The sequence below is a fragment of the Clinocottus analis genome, unplaced genomic scaffold (genome assembly GCF_023055335.1).
Source record: "Clinocottus analis isolate CAN_PGR_092001 unplaced genomic scaffold, fCliAna1.0.p SCAF_15, whole genome shotgun sequence".
Lineage (NCBI taxonomy): Eukaryota > Metazoa > Chordata > Actinopteri > Perciformes > Cottidae > Clinocottus > Clinocottus analis.
Window position 1 is genome coordinate 9,596,094 of NW_027175876.1, and position 17,840 is coordinate 9,613,933.

Below are 17,840 nucleotides of genomic sequence, written 5' to 3' on the forward strand. Positions count from 1 at the left end.
ACTACAAGTACCAGTGTCCGCCATTTCTCTGCGCATGCTCAGATGGAACAAGGTAAACTATTCTGAGCCGTTTATTGATGAAACTCGGAACAAGTCCTGCTACATCTGCAATCATCCGATTGTATAGAAAGTTTACTGTAAAATATTCTCTCCAGTTCATCTCAGGATATATCTGGTAACGTAAAATAGATGAGATTTATTAGCAGAAGGCAACCAGGGACACAAATTGTGTGAATTTGTCTGCCGAGCGGAATCGCCGCTGCCGTTTGACCGAGCTAACGCTAGCTGGAAGTAGCGGCACCGATCGGGGCCCAGGATCGCAACTTTACCACATAAAAGGGAATTTTAGCCTTTCTGTCTTCGTGTTTTTAAAAAAGCAAACACATTTTGGCGCGATGGCTTGCGGGGCTACACTGAAAAGGACTCTGGATTTTGATCCACTGATGAGCCAGGCTTCACCTAAAAGGAGGAGGTGCGCCCCGTTCACGTCTCCGGTCTCTTCGCCACAAAAATATTTGAGAATGGAGCCCTCGCCGTTCGGCGAAGTGTCGACCCGACTTACCACAGGTACACATTTACACCTGCATTGTATACTGTAATGCTCTCTAAAGTCAGTGTGGTCAAACCACTAGTCATTAAAAACTGGACAAAGTTAGCGTGTGTAAGGTTTCTGGTGTCGTTGAAACAATTAACAGCTGTTGATGATGATGTTGTAATTGATGCTCAATGATTGTTTCCTCAAATGACAAACGTCACACCTTTGTGTTCACACAATTGAAGCACCCCTTGTGTAAAGATGCATCTTCTATAATGGAGCAAATGTTTTTTCTTCTGGTTTCAGAGCAAATTCTACACAACATCAAACAGGAGTATAAGCGGCTGCAGAAACGACGACACCTGGACAGTGCTTTCCAGCAGGCAGACAGCTGCTGTCCTCTGGACCTGCAGAATGTTCCCAGTGGACCCGCCCTGCCAGGTAGCTTTCCAGCATGTTGAATATTTTATTTCACAAATCCGTCAACTTAATACATCTATTGTACACCAATACTTTTACTGATACTCAAACATCAGTTTATCGTGATCTGGTTGGTTTAGTTCCTGGTTATGACAAACATGGATACTTTTAGCTGACCAAAGTACAAAGTTACAAGTCTGAAATTTGGATGCTTGGCATTAAAGCTGCACAATTTCTGTGTACTGTCTATTGCAACACTAGCCTGACCAGTTGCAGTGTTGTTACTGTGTTTAATGTCATGTGTCTAGTGTGCATTGTCTGATATTATCTCTCCTAACAGGAACGTCCTCTGGTGCCTCATCCCCCACTAGAAAAGAGCAGCCTTTATTTTCCCTCCGACAGGTTGGGATGATTTGTGAAAGACTGCTTAAAGAGCGAGAGGACAAAATCCGTGAGGAGTACGATGAAATATTGACTACGAAGCTTGCAGGTATGGTTGTTATAATTATAATAAAATGTGTTGTACAATTTGTAGGGATTTATCCATACCATGTGCCAATGAATGTTTATTCTTTCAATAGAGCAATATGATGCTTTCGTCAAGTTTACGCATGATCAACTGATGCGACGGTTCGGGGAGCAACCGGCCAGTTGTGAGTATTTATTATTTTGAAGTCACACTTGTAGCTCATTAATGGGTCTCTGCACTACAGTAAAGTGATGCATTTTTGGAATTCACCACTGTTTCCAGCTGTTCTTTTATTTGCCTTTACCCACATTGTCTTTCTTGCTACATTACTGATGATTATTAATCAAAAAATCTCATTGGGAAGATACTTTGAAACGAGAAGTATTGCTTCCTGAAAAGCAAAGTTTGGTCCCGCTGTTCTTTTGTCTACATCAGCTGTTACACAAGACTCATGAGCCAGTCACTGCATGTGTTAAGTGTTTACGTTTTCATAGCAGACGGCATCTTGCACTCCGAGGCGTGGCTTAGCTTCAACGATAAACATTAGTGGTCCAGCCGACTGTAATGGTGCAGAGTGCACGACGTGTCTATCTTAATAAAACAGTAATTTTGGCTGTGTGCTGTAAAGAATCCTGCGTTTTTAAGTTCTCCAGTTATTGTTATAATGCCTCACAATTAGCTTGAGCGTGTTCAGCTCAAGTGAAGCCGAAGAGTCTGGTTAGTTTGAATCAAAACTTTTCTTCTTAGCTTGGCATTTCACATTTTGTTTAAACTTGGTCTTAATGCAATTATTTGTCCCTCTCCGCTGTTGTGCATCTCGGTGGTCCAACTTTTACCTTTTTTATATAAATCCCCATGTGTGTGTCCCTCCCCAGCATACAGTCCTGTTCCGGTTACAGGGCTGAAGCCATCTCCTGGTATGAAATGTGTCAATATTGAAGCGTCCTCATTCTCTTGTCCCATTTGTCCTCCACAGATGTGTCCTGAGTGTCAGCGTCTGATATTGAGGAAGGCTCTCTGCTGCAGGCTACTCCAGGGACTCGGTCTGGTTGGACTTCTCTCCTAGCTGTGCCATATCGCCTCTATGTGGACTCAGTTTGTGGTATCCACATTTGCTGTGTCTGCCAGAGCTAGGAGGGCTTCCTGCTGCCAACTTGTTCAAGGGCTTCCTGTGACTCTACCAGTGGCCTCTTAACAATATTTATTTGGCTTTGTTCTGATGCCTTCGTAAAAGGCTGACTGCCACCACACACACACATGGCCTTTTTGATTTGATTTGTTAAATTTTGTTCTTTCACTGAGAGAATGTTGGTTGTGAAGCTTCTCTAAATGTACATTTTGAAAAAGGGATTGAACATTGACGAGTGGATAAACAGAGACTGCCTTTAGGCTAGGCTCCCGGAACAGACATCTTGGCTTTTTCAGCATTGTTTTTAAACTGTACTGGCAATTACTGTTATTACATTTGTATACACTGTATTTTTTGCGTGACTTATGTTTATTGTATCAAAATGTCATGATTTTATTCGCTGTAGGTATAAAGGGTCTTTGATTCAAGAAAAGCGGGAAAAAAATAAAGTGTTTACTCAAGTATTTGAGTTTGTTTTAGTGTTTCTATTTATGACTAAGAAGGATCACACAAACTGTTTCAGCTTAGCTGTTTTCTACATGCTTCAACCATGCTGTTATGAATTTTGTTTGTTTGAAAATTAAAGATAAAGACAGTCTCTTTCAACACAACCTATGGGATGAGTTCCAGACACTCCTGTCAATTATCACTAGGAGCATTCATTCTGTAGATGATTGTAACGCTTTTTGTTTTTCAGCGCAGGTCACTGAAGCGTGTCAGCGATTGGAAATTAAAACACTTTGGGGGGGGGATAATATATAATATAATATTTTGAAGTAACTGAGCCAACAGCAGGTGGGCTCTTAGAGTACAAGCTGATAGTAAACAAGTGTTCCTTCAATAATAACTGCAGGATTGGTTGTTTCAAGCATTTGGTTTTAATTGAAAATCAGAACCTACTGATACAAGAGCTAAAATTTTGATAAACCGGTGAGAAAAATAGGAGGTGGAACCTAGAAGTCTTTGGAAAGTATACAACCTACTATGCTTAAAATGGTGTTAATAATTAACAAGATACCATTATATATTTACACATTTTTATTTATATTCTCATTAGTTTTTTTCTGCTTGGTAAATACTCCATAATCGCTCTGAAGGGTTGTGATGTGCCACTTAGTGAGGTTCGTTCGTATAACAAGGGTTTATTTTTTTCTACTGTTTTTATGTCCTCTAGTAACTTTCGATACTTTTAATTTGGCTTAAAAAGTTTACATTTTTGGACTTTAACTTTGACGGTCAATTATTTAGTAATGTATGGTAGCGTTATAGGACAACCTTTTAGGCATGAATCCGAAAGTAAGTGCCCGCATAGGCGATACACACCGCCGGGAGCAGCGGAGAATAGAATCAAACGAACCCCTTCCGTTAGCGAACAAAGCCTGTGATTGGACGAGCTTAAAGGAAGTAGCGTGGCTAAGGCGGAAGTGCAGTAGCCATGTCTATGTGGATGGATCAGACAACATTGAGCTGTTTCTGATTATTATATACTTTATATAATAATATATACTTTTTGCACGTTCAACAAACATGGCTTGTTTCTTCAGACGAAAAATAGCAGCAAAGGTAAAAAAGCCTTAAGTCTTGAAAGATTACACTGCATGCTAATGCTAACTTGTCAGCATGCCTTGACCCTGAAGCAAGTCAAAACAAGAAGGTTACAGAACTAGTGCACACCATCGTTAGCGTTTTGCATCACATACTATTTAATACAATGTTATACCTCTTCGTGTGTCTCGATGTGTAGTTGGGTCGCACGCTGCAGCAGTCTGAGGATGCCTTCATACCAGCTCTTTCAGCAGTTCCAGTTTTTAAGAAACAGTTAAGTTCGTTTAACTAACTCCATTATTCCCCTCCAGTGCAAGAGTGAGATTGAATCAGATGCTCTGCGTGTGTTTGTTAAACTCATTGATCTTGTGCTCATCAGGCAGGGTGCTGACTTCCAACTATCAATCGGCACATTACGGATCAGTGGGGTTTTACCATCCAGTGGTGACATCCAGCTGCAGACTGAAGGCTTGGCCGCTCGGGTAAGGTTCATCTTGGAGAAAGCGAGGGTTAAGGATGACACTTGTTTGACACTACGCTGTTTTAAAGCTCACGAATGGACCGAATTTTATTATGCTCCACACAAGTGGGTGTGGACGAAAGGTTTATTTATGTCAAGCCAAAGAAGCAACGAATTAAGTCTTTTGCAACATTTATTTGTTCAATAGCTTTTGTCTAGATTAGATTAACATGTTTTCTTGTCAATGCATTGGTTGCACTGGTTCAATGTTTATGTCTGTGACGCATCAACATGTGAACTAGAGGAGCTCAAGGTTTTAACCACCAACCTGCTCTACAGGCTACCTTCATTCATTGTAACTCAAATGTATAGATGTTAGAAATCTCTGGAACTTTTATGATACACAATGTCATTTTCCACAAACATATTGATATCAGTGTTTAGCCTAACCTTTTTAAAATATTAAAAATAAAAATATGTGGATATATAAACAGACGTAGAGAAAGTCATTTATGCTTCTTTTTTTTTTTTACTCATAAAATAGACTTTTATGTTGCCCATCTCTCCGGTATTCCAATTAAGGTTTTGCGGTTATTGCAGATCGGTCACAAAACTGCAGCCGAACTTTACACAGGAGCTACGAGAGAGAGAGAGAGCTCATCACTGATCATCTGTCCTCTAATTACTGCATTGGCTTCCATGTAAAGTAATAATGTATTTATGTGTGCACCTTCGTTTGTACTTGCTGTGACTGGGTATTATTATTATTTCCCTACTTTCTTGTGTTTTTTTTTAGTCTTAAGATAATCCTTTATTAGTCCCTCAGTGGGGAAATTACGTAAAGAACACTGAGTTTTCCTGTGTTTGAAACATGTGATATAAAGTTGTCCTTGCTCTTTCACCTGAAACCAAAATCACAAAGTCAAGTGAATATTATTTATGTTTGTAGATGCACACTTAATCTATTCTTCCCTAAACTCAATTATATTTTTCAGTTAAAGCAGGACAGTGTGGTGGAGGACATATCTGCTGAATGTGGAATGATCAACTTTAAAGTGAATCGCAAACTTCTTGTCGAGGTTTGTACATTTTCTTTTTCACGGGGGTGAAAACGATCTTCTGGACTGCTTCTACTGTAATAATAATCCATTGACTACCTCTGTTTTAGAAAATGTTGGAGCCATTTGGAAAGGAGGAGGATGATAAATTTGGGTTAAATAGTGAACTTTTAAATACTCTCAAGAGAGGAACAACATTAGTCGAGTACAGGTATGTTAATGTTTGTTTTTCTTATTTAAGAGCCTGCAATGTCTCGTAGATTGTCGACAGTCAGAGTTAATGTCTTTTTCTGTTGCAGCTCTCCAAATATAGCCAAAAAATTTCATGCTGGACACTTACGATCTACAATTATTGGTGAGTTTTGGACAACATTTCAATTTGTTCAGTAACTGAAACCAGAATAGTGATAAAGATGAATATGGAAGTGAGTTGCACTGTGGTATTAGCTCATTGTAGGTATCTTTAGTATATAAAATGACAAGAAATAGAAGTTAAGAATTGGCAAAAACTATGTTTTGAAATAGTATTTTACCCACCAGAGAGTAGTGACGTTGAAAAATAAATAAAGTCTCCATCTCCAGGTAACTTTATTGCTAACTTAAAGCAGTGTCTTGGAAACAAAGTTATTCGAATGAACTACCTTGGAGACTGGGGTATGCAGTTTGGTGAGTAAATCAATATTCAACAGGGGTCCTCTTGTGTCATAAATGCTTCTCTTTGACTGAATGTTTTTGTCTTTGATTTCAGGTTTGCTGGGAGCTGGGTTTGCTCAATTTGGATGTCAAGAGAAACTGAAAGGGAATCCCTTACAGCATTTGTTTGAGGTGACTTTGCATGTTCGGATAAAGAGACGAGTTAAAGGGGCGCGTGTCTCATAACGAGTATTCAACAGGAACCACACAGTCAAAAATATGTTTGTTGTTTTTGTCTTGCAGGTTTATGTTCAAGTAAACAAGGAGGCCGAGCACAATGAGGATGTAAAGCTGGCTGCCAGAGACTTCTTTCGACAGCTGGAACAGCATGAGAACGAGGCTGTGTCGTTATGGCAACAGTTCAGGGAGATCACAGTGGACGAGTATCAACATGTTTACAAGGTACAAGCAGCTGGACTGAAGAACATGCGTGACCAAATGAAACCACAGTCAAATAACCTACATTTTAAAATATAAATGAAATATCAGAAGAATAAATATGTAAAAACTGTACAAATCTGACGTTCATTTTTTATTCTCTATCTTTCCAGCGGTTAGGGGTTCATTTTGATATTTACTCCGGGGAGTCCTTTCACCAGCATCAAGCCCAGGAGGTGGTGCAGCAGCTTCAGAGTCGAGACCTGTTGAAAACCTCTGAGTATGTGATGCCGGCATGACGCACAAAGTAAAATAATCAAATGATTTGTTGGCTCAGCTGGGTTCATTGATCCCTGCAATTGTTCCCTAGATCCCTAGATTGTTGCTGTTCCCGACGCTTTGAGATTGTGAAATTTATATTTTGAGTTGGAAGCTGATATCTCAGAAATAGGCCCAAAAAACGACCAGTTCATAAATGGTCTGCATTACTCAGTTTGTCCACCAGAGGGCAGTGACAGCGTGACTCTTATCCTGTAACTGCTCACTACATATCTGCAGATTAGATGAGATTTAACTCTGTTGTCATTGCACATACTGAGACAACACAATGCAGTCTAACAAAGAGTGCAAATTCAGAAAAGTGCAGAGTTGTCTTCATATGTAAAAAATAGCATCAAGCAGTAAGGGCTGTATGAAATATGCATACACAGTATAATATAAACAGTATGCAACATGTACTTATCAAAAATGTATCGGCCATTATATTGCTACAATACATCTTTAAACACTCAAACTATGATGCTCTTATTAAGCTTGCTAGTTAGACAGATTTCAGTCATTTTTAAAATCTGTGATTTCATATAATTTGTCATAATGAAATGAAAGCTCTTTGATTGCAGTAGATATTGAAGTATGACCCTGAGCTTACGAGGACTTGTTGTATTTACAGAAAAGGAACCAGTGTCGTGGACCTCTCCACTGCTGGAGACATGAGCAGTGTCTGTACGGTGCTGCGCAGTGACGGCACAACTCTCTACATCACCAGGTCAGCACTGATACAAGGAGTCGGTCAAAATTAGCAGGAACGCCTTTCATTTGGTTAAAATTACAGCTCAAAGCTGAGTTAACAGATGAATAATGCATATGAAATTGTCAATAATGGTTTATTTTCTACTTTCTGCATTTAAGAGATCTTGCTGCAGCGATTGACCGAAAAGAAAAGTACCATTTTAATGAGATGATTTATGTGGTAAGATAACTGATGCACTGTCTCTCTCTACCTCTACTTCTTGAATTGTAACACTGCTGTTCTTTAAAGACCTGATGCAACAGTTGGGGTTATCTTTACATATACAAGGCATATTCATCTCCAACGTGAATTGGAGTAGTAAAATACATTTAATTGCGGTCATAAGTCATGTGTACACAATGACTACCTTTTGGTTTATGGACCGTTGGATCAAAAATACAACACATATGAAGATCTGTGACGGCTTTTTATGTTATTTCTTTTTTCTTTTCTTTTCATTTTTACATTTTCTGGTCATTTTATAGATGAGACAATTGATCAATATTTTATAAAATAATTGGCACATTATTAGATGAACATAATTGTTAGTTGCGCCGCTACTCATTTATTTAAATAGTGTTATGATGACCAGGTAGGATATCAGTTATACTGTAATGAAGGCTTCATGCCTAAATAAGTCAGGTTGTACAAAAATAATTGGCCAAAAAGAGGTGTCATTTAAAGAAATGTTGTGCTATCTTTTTCCCTAATATCATCATTCTTTATTGTCTTTGTTGGCAGCAGAAATAAATATGCTAAACCCAACAATGTGAAAGAGATGTGTTGATATGTGAACCCACGGTCTGAAAATAATTAGAGTCGTGTACATTTCATTCTGTTCTCTGTAGTACTCCTCCTCCTCTTGTTTCCTTTATCTCTTTACCTATGCCCTATATGAATGCATATTTATCAGTTTGCTGCATCTGTCTTTGTTTTTTTCTTTTTAAGACGGATAAAAGTCAAGCGAATCATTTCCACCAGTTGTTCCACATCCTGCTCACTATGGGACATTCTTGGGCTGACAGGTAGCAACAAAACACCTGAACACAACTACACACAAACCATCGACCGGGTGGTGGCTGTTGTATGATGTTATCTAATGCTCGTTGTTAGTTAGGTCTGAGAGATAAAACGATTAATAAAGTTGAACATTTTCCTTCAGAATCTTTTAACGTTATATTATATTAAAAATTGGGATATGTCCAAACACCCAGTAATTTGTCATAATGAAAAATACCCATTCTGCATCGTGACTACCTTTTTTACTTTTAAGTACAGTTTTGCTAATAACACTTCTGCATTTTTTTAAAGGTTTAATGCAGGCCGTTTTTTAAAGTGTAGGACTGCTTGCTTAAAGGTAAGTAAAGGAGATAAATGCAAATTCCACCACTGCTTGCAGGTGTCAGCATGTGCCCTTTGGGCTGGTGCGGGGTATGAAGACCCGAAGGGGGGAGGTGGTGTTTCTGGAGGACGTGCTGGACGAAGCTCGGGCCAGGATGCTCCACAACATGAGCCAGTCAAAAAGTAAGACCTGCTACACCTCATTTAGGCATAAGTTTAAATGACGTATATCGTTCAGTCCAACTCGGTGTGGATGCTCCGAGTTGTCTCAACCACAGTGTAATTTAAAATAGCCTTTTCCGTGTATATGAGGAATTCCTTCAGCCATAATATTGATTGACGAGACTAATCTACTGCGGCTGTCATAAGCAAATGTCTCTCAATCTCTTTTTTAAAATTGCAAAAACTAATAAAACCTGTTCATGTGAGAATGAGCCAGATATTGCTCCCTCCACAGCCACAAAGGAAATGGATAACCCAGAGGACACAGCAGAGAAAGTGGGAATCAGTGCACTAATAGTGCAGGCGAGTAGTTTTAAACCTTACCTCCACTATAAAGTCAAATATTCAACTGTTTAATTTTCTGATTTGTCGTCACAATGTGAGTAAAGAGATTTTATTTTCCGTTGACTTTGTTTCAGGACTTCAGAGGGCCTCTGCAGTCGGACTATACGTTTGACTGGGACAGGATGCTGCGGGCTCAGGGAGACACGGGAGTTTTCCTCCAATACACACACGCTCGACTACGCAGGTCTGTACTCGCCGCCGGCTGAAAACAATGAAACTCGAATACTTGAGGTTTCTACTAGTGCTGGAGTCATTCTGTCATTATGGCCATTTAGTTTAGAGAATCTTTGTAGTGTTTCATTACAGTAGGTTTGCAACAAGTCGATGGATTTATCTGTAGTCTTTAAATATCATAGATATAAAAAATTGCACAACATATTAAAACGAGAAGAATATAAAATTAACTAACAAAGCAAACAAAACATGAGTGCAAAGATGTAGCCAAACAAAGAGACAATAGTTGATCAGACAAGTTAATTCATAATTTACAGTCGTTCTTGGGCGTTAGTCTGTTTAGATTTATAAAAGCATTAAAACAATAATATAGATTTGTATAATATTGGATACAAATTAGTTAGAAAGCTTATTCACGTTATCTTGGTGTTACTGCAGTTTAATGCAGAGGAACGAAGGCGTCGATGCAGTTGCTTTTGATCCATCTCTCCTCCTCGAGCAGACGAGTATTACCGTCCTGCAGCACCTCCTCCGGTAGGCAAACCACTCTGTATCCCTTCTGCATATCCTCAAACAATGATCGTACGTCAGCGTTTCATCAATATTTGCTCCTTATCTACCTAATGTAGCTATGATGAAGTGTTATACCAGTCAGCCCAGGATCTGCAGCCCAAACACCTCGTCAACTTCCTGTTGAAGCTTTGGTAAGAAGGCCGTTTGTCTTGAGGGTTGCCCCGGGGCTTTTGGTGCTCAACGTTTAATTTGGCTCCTCACTGTCCGTGTAACAACAATGTTTTTTTGTAGACAATGTAATAAAACTTTGTTGTATTGACGTGATTCCTCTTGCAGCCACCTGATCGCCTCAGCACTCAGAGAGCTGCCGGTGAAAGGAAGCGCTCGGGATGTTGCACAGGTAGGAAGGCCTATCGCTGGGTTTTTTTCTTAAATGAACCACCATGCCATATTATTCAGTCAGTCCTCATCACCGTCAAAAAACAAGCACATTGGTTGATATTGTTATTACAAGTGCTTGTCTTGCAATTTGAAACTGGCCCTTTTTCAGATCCTGATAGAACTGTAAAATGATAATAAATCATTCATTCAGCCCGACAGCTGCGTAATGTCACAGAATAATCAGCCTCTTAAAGCATAACAATAGGCTTAAACACAGATCCTGGTTCAGTGAACATCAGTGATTGCATATTCATAAACATACAATCAAATAAAAAATGCTCTTAATTGCACAAATTAAACTAAAAGTTTTCAAAAAAACTAAAGCGTTCTTTTCTTATTTGCTGAATGTCAACAGGCAAGGTTACACCTGTTCAGTGCAGCCTGCTCCGTCCTGGCCACTGGGATGAGGATCCTGGGCATCACACCAGTTGATAAAATGTGAAACTCTCATGTATTGTTTAAGCTGCCGTCAGTACCAACTGCTTTAGTTTATTTTTTCTACAAATACATTTTTGAAATAAAATACCATCTTCTTCTATTGAGCATTTGCTTTCCATTCTATTGTCTCTGGTATTTTCCACCCGCAGATTGTGATCAAAACCAGTTTAGTCGTTTGTGTTGTGATACACCTTCCGCCAGGACAAATTCCTCGTTTGTACTAACTCACGTGGCAATAAAAAGTTTCTGATTCTGATTGGAGTCACTGGGTTTTTACATTATCTTTAGACAGCTGGAGGTACATAACTTGATCAAGATAGCAAACTGGTTTTAATGGTACAACTGGAATGTGGAGAAGAAACCTGTTGTACATGTTAAAAAAAAGTTGCCACGTTTTTATTCTGTTTTATTGAAAGCTTTATAAGTAACTTTTAAAAACAGATGTGATCCAAAAGATTCATGACACTGAAGAGATGTTATAAACAATCACACATTCATCCTTCTCAGTATGTTTAGCATTCAGAATCAGTGCTCTATGATATGGACAATAACATTGCACGGTGTAAAACAGACTAATTATTGAAAAAAATTACATGATAAGTTGTGATATTTATGCGCCCCCTAAAACAGATATGGAGGCAATGAAATAAAAGTAACAAAGTCCTGTTACTGCTTATCGCTCCAGCATGGCTGAAAATTAATTACAAGACTTTACTGATTGCTTCATAACATTTACAAACTTTAAAGAGCTAGCTATGAAGGCCAGTTTAAAATCAAATGTGTTTCTTTCTCTTATCAATCGAAAGATTGCTTGTAACTACATTGAAGTGGATCAAAAGCTGTCGTCTGTGTGGTGAACCGAACACGAAGACGACTCAACTGAGTGTTCATTTGGCTCCCAAAAGGCAGGAACTCTTCTAGGTCGCTGGAAAAAGGGACCCACCTATCACGCAGACCAGGTCCACCACCGAGAGAGACTCTGCTGCAGGTCGGCCGCTCACACGGTGATCAGCTTCTGTTTGGATTCCTTGTCTGCATCTTGCCGGCTCAGCTTTGACGTGTCCTGCTTTGGGAGTCCATACAGGTAGATGGAAACGCACACTAGGAGTGCTCCAGAGGCAAATGGGATCGCTGCACAATGGGGAAAGAAACGTAAAATGAAACATTCCACGCCTCACCAACAATGTGGTCGTGTGAAAACTGACTTACTTATCTGTAGCCCGAACATGACGACTGACGCCACTGTTGAGAGAATGATGGCGGCTGCAGCAGAGAAGCCTTTCATGATGTTGTCTGTGTACTTCACGACCACCGACGTGTAAAGCCCGCCCACGCTGGCCAAGACTGGAAGCACAAATAGTGGTGTCAGCAAAAAGACTGTGAAGAACAGTGCAGTTGAAAAGAAAACATGTGGTTTAGTCATACTCACGTACTACGACGCATACCCAGGGCGTATAACCAAAGAAGAAACCTTTCTCCTGGACCTTCTCGCCGTCGGTTATATAAACACCAATCAGTGTGACCACAATACCGGATAGGTACATCTGGATGTTTCTCACCCACAGAGACGTGTCGGAGCTCTTCAACACCTTCTCAAAGTACACACCTTAATCATAAAGTAGACACAAAGCTGTTAGTGCAAAGTAAATACTCTAAAATAACGTACAAAAACAAAATACAGGTCGGCAATAAAAATAAAATAATGAATTTACTTTAAGCAACTGCCAATGAGAAAAAACATCAGTTGGTATCAGTTTCATGTTCGAGTGAACATCGCGTGTTTACTTGGCTAGTAAATGCAGTGTTTGTCTCGTCAAATATTTGTATTGTGTGAGGAAGCTAAATTAATATTGGCCGACAAGGTGAATCCAGCAGCCATCAGTGATTTTCACTGACTCCGTCGCCAAGTTTACCTGCAAACCCGGAACAAAGGACCGCAATAGCGATGGCGAGGAACCCAAGGAAAGGATTCTGCTCAATCTAAAAAAGATAAAAGACATGGCATGACCCACAAGAGACACGGTAAATACCACTTGCACCACAACAGTGTGAGTCCCATGACATATTATAGCTGAGTGGATAGCCAGGATGTTTATCACATCTCTATTGTATTATATGCCACCCCTACCTGAAGCTTAGTGGCCTCTGCAGGCCTCCATTGGACGAGTGTGACGCCCCCGCAGAGCATGAAGACCGAGAACCACTGCAGCCGGCCGAGAGAGCGGTTCAGCATAAGGACTGTACACAAAGCTGTACACGGGATCTTCAGCTGATAGGTCACCTGGGCAGAAACACACAAGTTAGGTCTAAAAACTATTGATTTTGAAAAAGCTATTCATAACAGGTCGACGGGGCATTGTGTTTCAGCAACACACCGATAAAGCTCCACACATACTGTGGATATTATGAGACCTGCTGAGAATAACGACTGCTTCACTCCTTTCACCATGAACTTCACACATCACGGGGAGGGATCAATATTTATATAACGGAAGTTTATGTTTTCTATATTGTTGCATTCTACCTTAAAAACCAAGTCGAAAGAAGACTCTTTAACTTTTGTACCTCAAGTTGTTTAGTCGTACTGAAACCATGAGTGGAATGACAGATAATAATTTAACAGTAATTCTGCTAACTGAGCAATTGGTCGAGTGATACGAAAAAGGCCAAATGTTCATTGATTCCAGTTTTGCAAAAGTCCTAAGTTGATGGTTGACTCTGTTTTACTTAGAATATCTTGAGTTTTCTACTGTTGTTGGACAAGTCAAGACATTTAACGATGTTACCGTAGGATCTAGTGTTGTGTAAAAGACATTTCCTTCTTTGCTTTACATTTGGGAGACCTAAACAATCAGGCTAATAATAAAAGAAATAATGAACAAATGTGTGAATTAAATTGTATTTGATTAGACCAACTGCAAACCAAGCTACACTTTGACAAACATGTATCTGCCCTCGTCAATGCAGCCAGTTCGAGAGAGGGCAAGCTCAATTCGTGGCATGGGCACCTCATAGAGGCATGGTTTTCACCGCAGATGACTCAATGACATCGAGGCATGTCGAAAACTAAATTCATTTTCACCCTGGGCCACATCAGCATCATGGTCTCCTTCAGAGGGCCGGTTGTAACTGTAACACTGTATAAATGTAATTACTACCGAACATATTGTTAAATAACTGTCTTTGTATTTGATTATTGTTTCTTCAAGTTTAAAAACATTGTACATGCATTTAGATCAATATACAAATAGATGGAAGCAAATGTCTCTGTTACTATGACATAAATCTATTTTATTTAGGGTTAAGAAACCCACATTACTCTATGAAAGATCAAACTTAAAACAGAAGAAAATAACAAAGAGAAAGTTCAAGCGCACGTTATTATATTGATTTTGTTGAAAGCTTTTTTGTCACAGTTGAGAAAGACATAACTCTGGTCCAACAAATAATTGAGAGTTAATAAGAACATATGTGGTCTGGGGCAGCGGTTCTCAACTGCTTCAGCTAACAATTAAATAAATAAAAAAGTCGGGAATGAAGCTAACTATCACAAATAGTCACAACTAAAGAGTGTTGTGAAAGCAGTTTTGAGGAGTGCGAGTGCAGCGCTCTGCAGTGACCTGTGACTCACTGAAAACCGGTCTGACACCAGTGTTCTACGAGGTGCTGGTGCTACGTAATGACTGGCAACTTGCGCCATCTGAGGTGGGAACCGCGACGTGGTGCCAGTGGTGGTGCTGTGGCGTGCCGCGACTGGTGCCGCGGTGCGCGAGGCATCTGAGGGGGTAACCGGGGTACAGCGACATCCAACCGGACATGGCAACGTAGTGCCAGTGGTGGTGCAGCGACGTGCCGCGACGTAACCGGACATACAGCGACGTGCAACCGGACATGGCTCTATGAGGTGCCTGTGCCACGAATGGAGCTTGCTCCTACTGGCCAGTTATCAATAACAGTAGCAATAACCCTCTATTAAATATATTCCTTCCCCCATCTACATCAACATAAGCCTAATTGTGAGTCATACAATTATTTTTTAAACATGTACAGGTGAATCACATTAGTCAAGGCTAATTTGTTAACATTGTTAAGTTAGTGGGTGCAGCACAGGCATTAGATTAGGGTTACTCACCATTCATTTGAACAGAGGAACAAGATTTCGTTCATACCTGATAAACTGCTGCATCAAGGTTGCTCAAGGCCAGAAAGGCCATGTTATTCTGAACTGCATACACTACGGAGGGCACGCTCAGCTTCAGCAGTTCTTTTGGGCTGCATAATACATGTTCCACTAAAGCATTCTTCAGTCTGACGGGACTTCCTGTTTCTCTATAAGAAGAGGCACAAAACAGACTCATGAAGATTGTAAACACTTTAAATGATTCATTTAAATACACATTAAGTGCACTTTCAATATTTTTTCTCCTCAATATCCAACCTATGTTAAAGCACAGAGGACTTAACAGTGTCTGACACATTTGTATAAACCAGCAAGGCAGCTCAGGACTTCTGAAAATGTAGTTGTTGGTCCAAAGTTCATGATAAATGCATCTGGTGAGGCTGCTTTTCGTGTGCATTAAACTACACCTATCTTACTATTAATGTCAACCATCTGTAAAGCACTTTTGTGTATGCTGAATGTGAATTAATTGATGTGTAGGAATGGCACTGCACAAACTCAACATAAGGAGAGCTGCTCTGAAATCGGCAGATGAGTAATACAAAACAGTAAGGTCTGAGAGTAAGGGAATTAATAAGTTCTCATATGATCCTGGTCCCTGTTCAATAATATAATAATACTCCAATTCGGAACAAATGTAAAAATACAGACTACTGTGCTTCAAACCATCATTCCCTGTGGTTGCTCTCCAACATGTTGCTACATTTTGAGGTCTTATTCATAATGATTGTATCCACTTGGGAATTATAAAACTACTTTCCCCCCCATGTGTTATTTTATTATCCACTCTGTGGTGAAAGGTGTCATTGAGCAGGTTACAGCCATACTACCACTTACTTTGTCAGCATCCCCAGACTCAGTATCAACTTAATGACCTCGGTGATGCACACTGCGGTCGTGGAGAAGTACAGCTCGGAGGAGATGGTCCTGGTGTAGCGCAGGACCACCGTGTACGTCGCCGCCACCAGAGTCATCACCGTCAAACAGTACAGCTTGAAGCCGACGCTCACGTGCTCTGTTGGAGGGGGAAAAACATGTCGCGATAGTTAGTCCCGAAAAGCGAAATCACGACGAGTGTCATCACTTCGTTCACTGGAAACAGAAGTACACGCGGCAAACAAATGACAGCATTTAGCTCGACGTCTTTCTCCGTGACCGTTAGTCCACTCACGGCTAGCATGAGGAGGAGGACATGCTAGCTCGTATTAGCTGGTTAAACTCACCGACAGCCATCGTTGCTCTGGTTCGCGTCCGTCCGAGAGGAAAAAGGAGTTAGTCTTCCTGCTCTCTTCACATTGCATCAACACGAACACATGGCCAGTCTGGATTAGAGATCGTTGTTCGACCGGCTCAACATCAGTAGTGTTTGTGTGCCTGCCTGGGTCGGGTTTTACTACATAGTGGCCAGAGACTACATTACCCAGAAAGCAGCGCGAGTCGACTCTTACGAAGATTGCGCTTGTTTTCCCTACCCCGACGTTTGTGAAACGTCGCCTGTAGTCACTCTCTAGCATTCACTTCATGCTCTTTAAATTACATAAAGAGAAAAATCAGAGAATTAGGAAACATCCAACCTAAAAAAGAGGAAACGCTATGTTACGTACCGTGTTGTATATGTATTGTATTGTTCTGTTTTGTGTTGTGTTGTTGCTTTGTCTCCCCCTCCTGTTGTCATTCTCATACTTCACAGACGTGCACACCTGGTTCCAGTCATCATCATCACACCTGTTCCCGATCACCAATCAAGCATTACCCTTTAAAGTCCTGTGTTTGTTCAGTGTGTGGAGGTCGGTCACGTTGGGTTAGTTGTTGTTGGCTTGAGCGGCATCATAGCGCTGGTTGAGCACTGACTGTGCAAGTTAAATACTGCGTTGGTTATTGTTTGTGTTTTATTAACCTCTACCACTTTAGTTTGTAAGCAGCCTACTTTTGTTTGTCTTTGTTAATTCTTTTTTGTTGTGCGCACAGGGTCAATGAGGACAGGTAAAATACCCTGGGGTTTACATATTACATCCACGTAGGTTTACTTGTTAATACCCCAGGTAAGAGTGAGCACCAACCACTGTACTTTTTGGGTGCACAACACCTGTGAAGGGGGGCGCGGGTTTTTGTTATGTTCTTTTCTTTGGTGCCACTGAAAGTCCTTGTTGATCCCTGTGTTGCTTTTTTTGTAAATAAATACTTTCGTATCACTTTTTGTGTCCTGAGTTTGAGTGACTGCACCCTCATTTGCCAACACCTGATGCCTTTTATGTTGCCTCCCAATCCGAGCCACCAGGGGGCGTAACACGCTATGTGACCCATTCACGGAGGAATGTACGAACATTTTCACGCAACGTTGCACAGGTCCAGCATGTCAAACGTTAGCCAATTCATGTCATTTTTGCCAAACTTTTTTTTATTTATTTTTTTAAATTAGACGGTTTTTAA

At 40.3% G+C, this 17,840-nt stretch overlaps 3 protein-coding genes across 4 annotated transcripts; 2 read left to right on the forward strand and 1 right to left on the reverse strand.

Moving 5' to 3' along the window:
- The first annotated feature begins 24 nt into the window (after positions 1 to 24).
- akirin2 (akirin 2) lies at positions 25 to 3,014 on the forward strand. Its single transcript, XM_068576798.1, has 5 exons — positions 25 to 567; positions 842 to 976; positions 1,296 to 1,445; positions 1,537 to 1,608; positions 2,401 to 3,014. Exons 1-5 carry the CDS (start codon positions 396 to 398, stop codon positions 2,409 to 2,411), a joined length of 540 nt encoding a protein of 179 aa, XP_068432899.1. The 5' UTR covers positions 25 to 395; the 3' UTR covers positions 2,412 to 3,014.
- A 964-nt stretch (positions 3,015 to 3,978) lies between these two features.
- On the forward strand, positions 3,979 to 11,459 carry rars2 (arginyl-tRNA synthetase 2, mitochondrial). 2 transcript variants are annotated; one of them, XM_068577210.1, is made up of 20 exons: positions 3,979 to 4,116; positions 4,298 to 4,371; positions 4,478 to 4,580; positions 5,554 to 5,637; positions 5,727 to 5,827; positions 5,916 to 5,971; positions 6,199 to 6,282; positions 6,365 to 6,441; positions 6,553 to 6,711; positions 6,861 to 6,967; positions 7,637 to 7,732; positions 7,876 to 7,936; positions 8,705 to 8,781; positions 9,156 to 9,280; positions 9,555 to 9,622; positions 9,739 to 9,848; positions 10,277 to 10,372; positions 10,468 to 10,542; positions 10,688 to 10,751; positions 11,148 to 11,459. In XM_068577210.1, the coding sequence occupies exons 1-20, from the start codon at positions 4,081 to 4,083 to the stop codon at positions 11,232 to 11,234; spliced, it is 1,740 nt and encodes a 579-aa protein (XP_068433311.1). In that variant the 5' UTR covers positions 3,979 to 4,080; the 3' UTR covers positions 11,235 to 11,459. The 2 variants fall into 2 exon arrangements, with proteins under 2 accessions (XP_068433311.1, XP_068433312.1); XM_068577211.1 differs by lacking the exon at positions 3,979 to 4,116 and having other exon boundaries at positions 4,309 to 4,371; positions 4,482 to 4,580.
- slc35a1 (solute carrier family 35 member A1) lies at positions 11,326 to 16,803 on the reverse strand. Its single transcript, XM_068577212.1, has 8 exons — positions 16,634 to 16,803; positions 16,248 to 16,425; positions 15,400 to 15,559; positions 13,359 to 13,511; positions 13,144 to 13,210; positions 12,660 to 12,836; positions 12,440 to 12,574; positions 11,326 to 12,361 (listed from the first exon to the last, which is right to left on the reverse strand). Exons 1-8 carry the CDS (start codon positions 16,641 to 16,643, stop codon positions 12,228 to 12,230), a joined length of 1,014 nt encoding a protein of 337 aa, XP_068433313.1. The 5' UTR covers positions 16,644 to 16,803; the 3' UTR covers positions 11,326 to 12,227.
- Positions 16,804 to 17,840: the final 1,037 nt, after the last annotated feature.

Coding starts and splice junctions, on each gene's coding strand:
- akirin2 (XM_068576798.1), top strand. CDS start 396: ATGGCTTGCGGGGCTACACTGAAAAGGACTCTGGATTTTGATCCACTG. Junction 977..1,295: donor CAGTGGACCCGCCCTGCCAG/GTAGCTTTCCAG, acceptor CTCTCCTAACAG/GAACGTCCTCTGGTGCCTCA. Junction 1,446..1,536: donor ATTGACTACGAAGCTTGCAG/GTATGGTTGTTA, acceptor TTCTTTCAATAG/AGCAATATGATGCTTTCGTC.
- rars2 (XM_068577210.1), top strand. CDS start 4,081: ATGGCTTGTTTCTTCAGACGAAAAATAGCAGCAAAG. Junction 5,972..6,198: donor CTTACGATCTACAATTATTG/GTGAGTTTTGGA, acceptor CTCCATCTCCAG/GTAACTTTATTGCTAACTTA. Junction 6,968..7,636: donor GACCTGTTGAAAACCTCTGA/GTATGTGATGCC, acceptor TTGTATTTACAG/AAAAGGAACCAGTGTCGTGG.
- slc35a1 (XM_068577212.1), bottom strand. Junction 13,512..15,399: donor TTGATGCAGCAGTTTATCAG/GTATGAACGAAA, acceptor GTTTCTGCCCAG/GTGACCTATCAGCTGAAGAT. Junction 12,837..13,143: donor CCTTTGTTCCGGGTTTGCAG/GTAAACTTGGCG, acceptor TTTATGATTAAG/GTGTGTACTTTGAGAAGGTG.